The sequence below is a fragment of the Capra hircus genome, chromosome 3, assembly GCF_001704415.2.
Source record: "Capra hircus breed San Clemente chromosome 3, ASM170441v1, whole genome shotgun sequence".
Lineage (NCBI taxonomy): Eukaryota > Metazoa > Chordata > Mammalia > Artiodactyla > Bovidae > Capra > Capra hircus.
Genome location: NC_030810.1, coordinates 107,344,792 through 107,357,011, shown reverse-complemented (window position 1 = coordinate 107,357,011; position 12,220 = coordinate 107,344,792). Strand labels below are relative to the sequence as shown.

Sequence of the window (12,220 nt, the reverse complement as noted above, 5' to 3'; positions counted from 1 at the left end):
ATGTCTTTGCTTTTTAATACACTTATCTAGGTTCATCACAGATTTTCTTCCAGGGAACAAGCATCTTTTAATTTCATAGCAGCAGTCACCATCCCCAGTGATTTTGGAGCCCAAGAAAATGAAATCTGTCCCTGCTTCCACTTTTCCTCTTTCTATTTGCCATGAAGTGATAGGACCAGATGCCATGATCTTCAGTTTTTGAATGTTGAATTTTAAGCCAGCTTTTTCACTTTCCTCTTTCACCTTCATCAAGAGGCTTTTAGTTCCTCTTCACTTTCTGCCACTAAAAGGTATCACCTGCATGTCTGAGGTTGTTGATATTTCTCCCAGCAATCTTGATTCCAGCTTGTGAGTCATCCAGCCCAGCATTTTGTGTGATATATTCTGCATGTAAGTGAAATAAGCAGACTGACAATATACAAACTTCATGTATTCCTTTTCCAATTTTGAACCAGTCCACTGTTCCATGTACAGTTCTAACTGTTGCTTCTTGTCCTGCATACAGGTCTCTCAGGAGGCAGGTAATGTGGTCTGGTACTCCCATCTCTTTAAGAATATTCCACAATTTGTTGTGATCCACAGTCAAAGGCTTTAGCATAGTCTATGAAACAGAAGTAGATGTTCTGTTGGAATTCCATTGCTTTTTCTATGATCCAGCATATGTTGGCAATTTGATCTCTGGTTCCTCTGCCTTTTCTAAGCAGAGGACATCTGACATTTTGTATATCTGGAAGTTCTTGGTTCACTTACTGCTGAAGCCTAGCTTAAAGGATTTTGAGCAAAATCTTGCTAGTATGTGAAATGAGTGCTGCTGCTGCTGCTGCTAAGTTGCTTCAGTCGTGTCTGACTCTGTGCGACCCCATAGATGGCAGCCCACCAGGCCCCCCCGTCCCTGGGATTCTCCAGGCAAGAACACGGGAGTGGGTTGCCATTTCCTTCTCCAATGCAGGAAAGTGAAAATTGAGGGTGAAGTTGCTCAGTCATGTCCGACTCTCAGCGACCCCATGGACTACAGCTCACGAGGCTCCTCTTTCCATAAGATTTTCCAGGCAAGAGTACTGGTGTGGGGTGCCATTAAATTGTATAGTAATTTGAACATTCTTTGGCATTGCTTTTCTTTGACATTGGAACGAAAACTCACCTTTTCCAGTCCTGTGGCCACTGTTAAGTTTTCCAAATTTGCTGGTATATTGAGTGCAGTGCTTTAACAGCATCATCTTTTAGGATTTGAAATAGCTCAACTGGAATTCCATCACCTGCACTAGCTTTGTTTGTAGCAATCTTTCCTAAGGCTCACTTGACTTTGCACTCCAGAATGTCTGGCTCTAGGTGAGTGACCATACCATCTTGGTTATCTGGGGGCATTAAGAGCTTTTTCACACAGTTCTGTGTATTCTGTGTAGTGCTTCCTCTTCTTAATCTCTTCTGCTTCTGTTAAGTCCTTGCCATTTTTGTCCTTTATTGTGCCTGTCTTGGCATGAAATGTTCCCTAGGTATCTCCAATTTTCTTAAAGAGATTGCTAGTCTTCCCCATTCTCTTATTTCCCTTTATTTCTTTACATTGTTCACTTTAGAAGGCCTTCTTATCTCTCCTTGCTATTCTCTGAAACTCTGTATTCAGTTGAGTATATCTGTCCCTTTCTCCTTTGCTTTCATTTCTCTTTTTTTCTTAGCTATTTGTAAGGCCTCCCCAGACAACCACTTTGCCTCTTGCATTTCTTTTTCTTGGGTATGGTGTTGGTTACTGTCTCCTGTACAGTGTTACAAACCTCCATCCATAGTTTTTCAGGCACTCTGTCTACCAGATCTAGTTCCTTGAATCTATTGATGACCTTCACTGTGTAATCACAGGGATTTGATTTAGGTCATACACGAATGGCCTAGTGGTTTTCCTTGCTGCTGCTGCTAAGTCACTTTAGTCGTGTCCGACTCTGTGCGACCCCATAGACAGCAGCCCACCAGGCTCCCCCATCCCCGGGATTCTCCAGGCAAGAACATTGGAGTGGGTTGCCATTTCCTTCTCCAATGCATGGAAGTGAAAAGTGAAAGTGAAGTCGCTCAGTTGTGTCCGACCCTCAGCAACCCCATGGACTTCAGCCTTCCAGGCTCCTCCATTCATGGGATTTTCCAGGCAAGAGTATTGGCCTGGGGTGCCATTGCCTTCTCTGAGTGGTTTTCCCTACTTCCTTCGATTTGAGCCTGAATTTTGCAATAAGCAGCTGTTGATATGAGCCACGGTTAGCTCCAGGTCTTCTTTTTGAAGACTGTATAGTGTGTTTCCATCTTCAGCTGCAAAGAATATAATCAATCTGATTTCCATAATAACCATCTGGTGATGCCCATGTGTAGAGTTATCTCTTGTGTTGTTGGAAGCCATAGAAGTGCTGAATAGAGGTGGGGAGGTGGAAATAGCAGGGCTTCTCTGCTGTAGTTGTGATGAACAGTGGAGAAAGAAAGATATTTTCAGGAAAGTCATTCTGGACATTTTAAGGGCAGAGGAAAGGCTCTATTGTGTGTGTGTGAGGATAGGATACTTGGTCTGTGAGGGCTTGAAAGAATTCACCAGAAGAGACAGTTAGGAAATGAGTCAACAGAGGAAAAATTGGTTTAGAATGCATTGTGAGTATGTTGTAAGTTACAATATATTACCCACAGTTTAATAGTTTTCTTTCCTCTTCCAATTCAACAGCAAATTCACCAAGGAAACAGTGGGAAGATAAGGTGAGTCACATTTCCTGGCTTTCTTTCCCCTCTGCTCTTCCTTACTTATATTTTGGTATTAACTGTTTGTGCTTTTTCCCTTCCCACTAGGAACCCACAGTCATCTATTCAGATTTGAAGAAGGCATATCCAGATGACTCCACAGGGCAAGCCAGCGTTGGAGACAGTGACCTTGAAGATGCTGTAGAAAACTATGAGAATGTTCCATGCATATTATCAGCCTTAGACCGCTAGCTCTGTACCCACAGTGGCTCATAGAGACCCTGTGAAGCAGCGTGTCTCTCTCTTGGTTATCTCCAACCATAGTTCTTCTTTCCCTGCAGTGCTCAGCATCCCGAAAGACTGGACAATGGGGGATGTGACTGTGTGAAAGTTCTGCCAACTTCCTCTGTGCCCAAGTCTGTGTATTCTCTAGGAACATAGGGAGCAGCATTTGAGTAAATTCTGCAGTGTTTTCACAGTAGGGATACTTGTGAAGGCAAGGCAGGTAGGCCTTCAGCTCCTGGGCCTGTTAAAGAGCAGGGAAAAGCAGTCTAGCCAGGATCACAAGGATGCAATCATCAAAAGTTGATTGGAGAGGGGTTAAAATTTTCTAGGGTACTGTCGCTACATAAACAGTTTGTTCTAAACATCTTGTTTCCCTTTCCATTTTTGTTGATAGTGTCATTGATGATGTTCTGGTGCACATGCTTTGTTCCAGCTACCCACTGCAAATGACCAAAAAGCTTTATTCTGTCCACTGATATACTATTTCTTCATGAAATATACACAGTGTTAAGATTTTCAAAAACAACCTATTCTGTTTAATGGGCTGCTGCTGCTGCTGCTGCTAAGTCACTTCAGTGCTGTCCAACTCTGTGAGACCCCATAGACAGCAGCCCACCAGGATGCTCTGTCCCTGGGATTCTCCAGGCAAGAATACTGGAGTGGGTTGCCATTTCCTTCTCCAGTTTAATGGGCAAGAACTTCCAAACTGTTTGACTAAATAGTATTGTGGACCAATTGTATTCTCTCAAAGTTCAGTGTGACCATTCTTGGAGATCGGACCTTTTAGGAGGTAATTACAGTTAAATGAGATTTTAAGGGTGGCCGTTAACTGAAGTGGACAGGTGTCTTTGCAAGAGAAGAGGAGACAACAGAGCCTGCTCTGTCTTTCTTCATGCACACAGAGGAAAGGCCATGTGTAGACAAACAAGAAGACAGGCACCTATAAAGCCAGAGGCGGCAGGAAGACAGATCTCAGCAGAAGCCAAGTTTGCCAGCACCTTGATCTTGGGCTCCCAGAACTAAGATAAAATAGAGTTTTGATGTTTAAGCCACCAAGTCTGTGATATTTTGTTGTGACAGCCAGAGCAGACTAGCACAGATTTATACATAGATAGATGATAAATGATTGAGGATGATAATCATGATAGATAGATAGATAATAGTTAGTTAGATACATAGATAAGATAGTTGCTGGTGTGTGACAGTGTTTGTACATCCCAGCCCACACAGAATTTGTAGTCTTCAAGACACTTCCTCTCTCATAAGACCATATATTCCTCCTACCAGTGGCAGCTCAATTTTACTGTTTAATTATTCAACATCCACTATTTGATGTCTACAGAAGCATCAACACCAGTCTTGGAAAGTCATTAGAGGCAGTGATTCACATGACTCAGATGAAAAAGCTTAGTGTCAATCAGGAGCCCTCTTGAGCTGAGCTGGCAGTGTATGTAGACATGGAAGGTAATTAGCAGGCTCAAAGGAGGACAGCCTTTGCATTGCTCACTGACTCCTAATCAATTCCTCAATTGACTGACAGGCTTTCAGTGTCTACCAATGAAGAATAAAACATCTTTTTAAGTATGTCAGAAAAAAATGGCAGAAGCACTTTTATTCATGAGTCCTGCTGAGGCAGAAAAGGAATAAATCAAATTGCTAGCCTCTATTACCTAGTGTTATACTGAAATATTTTTTATCTCTGAAAACAAAAAATCAGAACTTAAGAAAAGAAGCTAGAAGGACATTGAGGACTGATGCACCTCAACTGATACAATTTATGGGCATTGTTGATTTTACACCAAGCATTGCTGATAACTGTGAATAAATAATGCAACTACAATTTGTAAACTTGAAAACAACTCAAGCATAAAAGTATTGTGTGTTTCAAGTTTTATACTTACCACCCACCCCCCCACCACCGGTGTCAGAAGCTTAGACATCAGAAAGTATAAGATATATCAAAATACAATCTGACTTGAGGCTTTTATCCTCAACTAATTAATTCAACTAGAAGGATCATTGGGCTTCCCTTGTGACTTAGCTGGTAAAGAATCCGCCTGCAATTCAGGATCCCTGGGTTGGGAAGAGCCCCTGGAGAAGGGGATCTTCATATTCATCCTGGAATGCAAAGTCAAGCAGGCCTAGGAAGTATCACTATGAACAAAGGTAGTGGAGGTGATGGAATTCCAGCTGAGCTACTTCAAATCCTACAAGATGCTGCTGCTAAAGTGTTGCACTCAATATGCCAGCAAATTTGGAAAACTCAGCAGTGGCCACAGGACTGGAAAAAGATCACTTTTCATTCCAGTCCCAAAGAAAGGCAATGCCAAAGAATTATCAAACTACCACACAATAGCACTCATCTCACACACTAGTAAAGTAAAGCTCAAAATTCTCCAAGCCAGGTTTCAACAGTACATGAACCGTGAACTTCCAGATGTTCAAGCTGGATTTAGACAAGGCAGAGGAGCCAGAGATCAAATTGCCAACATCCACTGGATCATTGAAAAAGCAAGAGAGTTCCAGAAAATATCTATTTCTGCTTTATTGACTATGCCAAAGCCGTTGACTGTGTGGATCACAATAAACTGTGGAAAATTCTGAAAGAGATAGGAATACCAGACCACCTGACCTGACTCCTGAGAAACCTGTATGCAGGTCAAGAAGCAACAATTAGAACTGGACATGGAACAACAGACTGGTTCTAAACTGGGAAAGGTGTATGTCAAGGCTGTATATTGTCACCCTGTTTATTTAACATATGCAGAGTATATCATGTGAAACGCCAGGCTGGATGAAACACAACCTGGAATCAAGATTGCTGGGAGAGATATCAATAACCTCAGATATGCAGATGACTCCACCCTTATGGCAGAAAGTGAAGAAGAACTAAAGAGCCTCTTGATGAAAGTGAAAGAGTAGAGTAAAAACCTGGCTTAAAGCTCAACATTCAGAAAACTAAGATCGTGGCATCCAGTTCTATCACTTAAGGGCAAATAGGTGGGGAAACAATGGAAACAGTGAGAGACTTCATTTTTGGGGGTTCCAAAATCACTGCAGATGGTGACGGCAGCCATGAAATTAAAAGACACTTGTTCCTTGGAAGAAAAGCTATGACCAGCTAGACAGCATGTTAAAAAGCAGAGACATTACTTTGCCAACAAAGGTCTGTCTAATCGAAGCTATGGTTTTTCCAGTAGTCATGTATGAATGTGACAGTTGGACTATAAGGAAAGCTGAGCACTGAAGAATTGATGCTTTTGAATTGTGGTGTTGGAGAAGACTCTTGAGAGTCCCTTGGAGTCCTTTAGGTCATCCTAAAGGAAATCAGTTCTGAATACTCATTGGAAGGACTGATGCTGAAGCTTAAACTCCAATACTTGGGCCACCTGATGTGAAGTACTGACTCATTTGAAAAGACCCTGATGCTGGGGAAGATAGAGAGTAAGAGGAGAAGGGGATGACAGAGGATGAGACGGTTGGATGGCATCATTGACTTGATGGACATGAGTCTGAGTAAGCTCCAGGAGTAGGTGATGGGCAGGGAAGCCTGGCATGCTGTAGTCCATGGTGTCTCAAAGAGTCAGACACAGCTGAGCAGCTAAACTGACTGACACTAAGGTCATTTACTGAGGGAAAAAATGATCACCTTAAAGAGGAAATAAATATTTTTATTATGAAAGAGGGACTTAACATGTCTTGTTCTGTGTTAATAGGTACAATATGCAATCCATAATAATGTATGCCTGGCCTTTAGCGAGAGCAGGGAATCCAGGTCTGCTTCTGAGCCTAAATTTTGCTCCAAGTGTCTCCCCACTCTGAGTTCCAGAATGAATAAAAATATACAGGGAAAAGGGAACATGCCACTAGATCCAGCTGTGGAAGCCCATCTAAGAGTGGTTGCTGGGAGCCAGCACAGGAGATCCCACCCATGACAAAGGTCATGAGGAAGAGGCCTGACAGGCAAAGGCGAGTCAGGACTCGAGGGACCCCCTGGCCCTACTTGAGCATCTACCCCAAAACCAGAATCTGCCTGTCCTCCTATTTTTCACCAACTCCTCTGTTACCAATGGGGGACTGTCCCTGACCACCTTTCTCAGAAGAAAATTAACTTAGAGCTCTAGTTTATAAGTCTCCTGGGCATGTAATTGGAGTGTTTCAATTCAAACCCCTCTGATAGCTTTCTAACTTCCCTGACAGGTTTATCCAGACTTTTTCAACTACACATGTGATTGTTTACAGCCTCCCAACCACAAGAGGCACAGGAAGCTTAAAACATTCTAGGAATGTAGAGCATTTCGAGGAGTTAAAAATCATTAGAATAGAACTGGTTAAGGGTTTCATTGTTGAGCCAATACTTGCTGCCAAGTTTTCATATCTTTTATTTGTTGATATAGTTGGTATATAGAAAAAACAGGTAGTAGCCCTGGCATTAGCAACATTAGATCTTTGAGTTAAGTACTTTTTTTGTTATAACCCACTGCAACTTTGTTCTATAGGAATGTAACTTTATTTAGTACTTTGAGGGTGATGCAGATTAAGAAAAAACACTTCAAAGGAAAATGAGTTTTCTGGTTGATTAACATTTATCAAGGAAAAGAGCCATAAAATGTTAACAGGCCTCTTGGCTAGAAGATAATGTAAATCAGCTGAGACCTTTTGTATACAGAAAGGTATGCAGAAAGAAAGCCTGGTATTGATAAGGGTCAGGACTGCTGCCCCTGCATGACTCTGCATCTTCCATTATGTAAAACTTAGGGTATATAAGCTCCTTTTGAAAATAAAGTTACGGGTCTTGCACAAGCTTGGCCTTCCCATGTCGTACTTTCTTTCTCTCTTTATCTCTCTTTCAGGCTAATTCCTTGGAGTGCAGGGTCCCTCTGAGTTCACTTTATTGCCTGGGCTTCTAAGACCCACTCGAGAAGGTGCCCAAGGTGGGGCACCTTCCACTATTTGAGAGGGCACCTGAGGCCTACGTGAACAGAGCAAGTCTCTTGTCTGAGGCTTTATTGGCTTTCTGTGTAAACCAAGGAATATCAGCCTCTTTTCTCTCCTCTATTCTCTTAACTCCAAATTCTTTCCTTATCTCTCTCTATATCTATATATCTCCCTCACCTCACCATCCACACTTTGGATACCCTGGATGCAACCAGGGCTGGACCCAACCAGGGCTGGACCCTGGTAAGTGGTGACAAAAGCCAGGTTTTCTCTATTGACTTAATAGAGAAAAAAATTCCTGAGGGTGAAAGACAGGGTTGAAGTAGCTTCCCATGGATAGTAAAGAGTCATTCTGCAGAAGTGCAAGCCAGAAGCATAAGTAGCACCAAGGACAGCAATATCTAAGATGAAGAGAATCAGGAAATGCCAACAAGAAAGAGAGACATCAGAGGGGATCTAAGCCCATAGAATAGTTTCAAGTGTATGGAAGACCTTCTTCCCCTTATACAAGTTTTCAAATGGAAGGCAGATAGAGTATCTGTAAGTAGTCAGGGAGAGTCTAAGGAATATTTGGGAGAAGATTCATGAGGAAATTTTGTTTCCAACTAGTTGGTAAAGAATCTGACTGCAATGCAGGAGACCCAACTTCAATCCTTGGGTTGGGAAGGTCTTCTGGAGAAAGGAATGGCTATCCACTCCAGTATTCTTGCCCAGAGAATCCCCTGGACAGAGGGTCCTGGTGGGCTACAGTCTATGGGGTTACAAAGAATAGGACACCACTGAGTAACTAACACTTTAACTTTTGGTCAAAAGGTAACAGTTGAGGCATTAGGATTAAAGATGTTATTATAATATCTTTCTTTACATTTATTTTATTTGCTCATAAATAATTGAATAATTTATGTACAGTAAGTTGCACCTATTTAAAGTGTACAATTTGATGAATTTTGATAAATATACACATTGGTGAAACCACTACCACAATCAAGATCCCAAATATCTCCATCACCTCCAGAGTTTCCTTATCTCCTAAGCAATAGTTATTTCCCTCCACCTTTATCTTATATAATCACTGATACGCTTTCTGTCACTGTAAAAACTCTAAGGTTTTTACAGATAGAATCATAGAGTACACACTCTTTTGTGCCTGGCTTCCTTTGCCAAGCAGAAAGATTTTGATATTCATTCACATTGTTTCATGTATTCATAGTGTATATATTTTATTGCTGAATAAATATTCCATTATCCAGATATACCACTTTTGATTATCCATTTACCTCTTAATGGACATTTGGATTGTTTCCTTTGCTATGAAAATTCATGTACAGTTCTTTGTATGGACATATGTTTTCATTGCTTCTTTGTATACACTTTGGAGTGTAATTGCTGGGTCACATAGTAGATTGATGCTTAACATTTTAGGAGGGTGCAACACTCTTTTCCAAAATGACTGTACCATTTTACACCCCACAAAACAGTGCTTGATAGTTAAAGTGCTTGACATCCTTGCCAACACTTGGTATTTTCCGTCTTTAATTTTGGTTGCTCTAAGGACCCCACAGAGACTGAGATAGAACGGTGTTTGAGCATCTCATGTGGAGGTACAGGTCAGCAGTGGACTGCCACAGGGATGGGGGCTCTCCGCACAGCAGACCTGGGTATAGCATAAGCCCTCTTGGAGGAGGTCGCCATTAACCCCACCATAGAGCTGCCAGAACTTACACAGTTCAGTTCAGTTCAGTCGCTCAGTCGTGTCCGACTCTTTGCGACCCCATGAATTGCAGCACGCTAGGCCTCCCTGTCCATCACCAACTCCTGGAGTTCACTCAGACTCACGTCCATCGAGTCAGTGATGCCATCCAGCCATCTCATCCTCGGTCGTCCCCTTCTCCTACTGCCCCCAATCCCTCCCAGCATCAGAGTCTTTTCCAATGAGTCAACTCTTCACATGAGGTGGCCAAAGTACTGGAGTTTCAGCTTTAGCTTCATAACTTCTAAAGAAATCCCAGGGCTGATCTCCTTCAGAATGGACTGGTTGGATCTCCTTGCAGTCCAAGGGACTCTCAAGAGTCTTCTCAGTTCAAAACCATCAATTCTTTGGCGCTCAGCCTTCTTCACATTTCAACTCTCCCTTCCATACATGACTACTGGAAAAACCATAGACTTGACTAGATGGATCTTAGTCAGCAAAGTAATGTCTCTGTTTTTGAATATGCTATCTAGGTTGGTCATAACTTTTCTTCCAAGGAGTAAGCGTCTTTTATTTTTTATTTATTTTTTAATTTTTTTAATTTATTTTTTAAATTTTAAAATCTTTAATTCTTACATGCGTTCCCAAACATGAACCCCCCTCCCACCTCCCTCCCCACAACATCTCTCTGGGTCATCCCCATGCACCAGCCCCAGGCATGCTGCACCCTGCGTCAGACATAGACTGGCGATTCAATTCTTACATGATAGTATACATGTTAGAATGCCATTCTCCCAAATCATCCCACCCTCTCCCTCTCCCTCTGAGTCCAAAAGTCCGTTATACACATCTGTGTCTTTTTTCCTGTCTTGCATACAGGGTCGTCATTGCCATCTTCCTAAATTCCATATATATGTGTTAGTATACTGTATTGGTGTTTTTCTTTCTGGCTTACTTCACTCTGTATAATTGGCTCCAGTTTCGTCCATCTCATCAGAACTGATTCAAATGAGTTCTTTTTAACGGCTGAGTAATACTCCATTGTGTATATGTACCACAGCTTTCTTATCCATTCATCTGCTGATGGACATCTAGGTTGTTTCCATGTCCTGGCTATTATAAACAGTGCTGTGATGAGGTCCAGACGGCTTCACAGCTGAATTCTACCAAAAATTTCGAGAAGAGCTAACACCTATCCTCCTCAAACTTCCAGAAAATTGTAAGCGTCTTTTAATTTCATGGCTGCAATCACCATCTGCAGTGATTTTGGAGCCCCCAAAAATTGTCTGGCACTGCTTCCACTGTTTCCCCATCTATTTCCCATGAAGTGATGGGACCGGATGCCATGATCTTTGTTTTCTGAATGTTGAGCTTTAAGCAAACTTTTTCACTCTCCTCTGTCACTTTCATCAAGAGGCTTTTGAGTTCCTCTTCACTTTCTGCCATAAGGGTGGTGTCATCTGCATATCTGAGGTTATTGATATTTCTCCCAGCAATCTTGATTCCAGCTTGTGTTTCTTCCAGTCCAGCGTTTCTCATGATGTACTCTGCATATAAGTTAAATAAGCAGGGTGACAATATACAGCCTTGACGTACTCCTTTTCCTACTTGGAACCAGTCTGTTGTTCCATGTCCACTTCTAACTGTTGCTTCCTGGCCTGCATACAGATTTCTCATGAGGCAGGTCACGTGGTCTGATATTCCCATCTCTTTCAGAATTTTCCACAGTTTCTTGTGATCCACATAGTCAAAGGCTTTAGCATAGTCAATAAAGCAGAAATAGATGTTTTTTCTAGAACTCTCTTGCTTTTTCCATGATCCAGTGGATGTTGACAATTTGATCTCTGGTTCCTCTGCCTTTTCTAAAACCAGCTTGAACATCAGGAACTTCATGGTTCACGTATTGCTGAAGCCTGGCTTGGAGAATTTTGAGCATTACTTTACTAGCATGTGAGATAAGTGCAACTGTGCAGTAGTTTGAGCATTCTTTGGCATTGCCTTTCTTTGGGATTGGAATGAAAACTGACCTTTTCCAGTCCTGTGGCCACTGCTGAGTTTTCCAAATTTCTTGGCATATTGAGTGCAGAACTTACACAGGACTGGGAAATAGACTCTTGGAGAGCACAAACAAAACCTTGCGTGCACTAGGACCCAGGAGAAAGGAGCAGTGACCTCACAAGAGACTGGCCCTGACTTGCCTGTGACTGTCCAGGAGTCTCCAGTGGAGGCGTGAGTGAGTGGTGGCCTGCTGCAGGATTGGGGGCATTGAGTGTAGAAGTTCATGCATGAAATCTTTTGAAGGAGGTCACCATCATCTTCATCACCTCCAGCATAGTTTGGCCAGGTAAATAACAGGGAGGGAACACAGCTCCACCCATAAATAGAAAATTGAATTAAAGATTTACAGAGCATAGCCCCACCCATCAGAATAAGACCCAGTTTCCCCCTCAGTCAGTCTCTCCCATCAGGAAGCTTCCAAGAGTCTTTTATCCTTCTTCATCAGAGGGCAGACAGACTGAAAACCACAATCACAGAAAACTAACCAATCTAATCACATGGACCACAGCTTTGTCTAACTCAATGAAACTATGAGCCATGCCATGT

At 42.2% G+C, this 12,220-nt stretch overlaps 1 protein-coding gene across 1 annotated transcript in view; it reads left to right on the top strand.

The window, feature by feature from the left end:
• FCRL3 (Fc receptor like 3) overlaps window positions 1-3,321 on the top strand; it is a 60,971-nt gene extending 57,650 nt beyond the window's left edge. Inside the window, exons 14-15 of the mRNA XM_013976235.2 lie at window positions 2,690-2,721; window positions 2,812-3,321. Of these exons, the coding sequence (XP_013831689.2) occupies window positions 2,690-2,721; window positions 2,812-2,955 (176 nt within the window). The 3' untranslated portion in view covers window positions 2,956-3,321. The remainder of the gene's footprint in view (window positions 1-2,689; window positions 2,722-2,811) is intronic.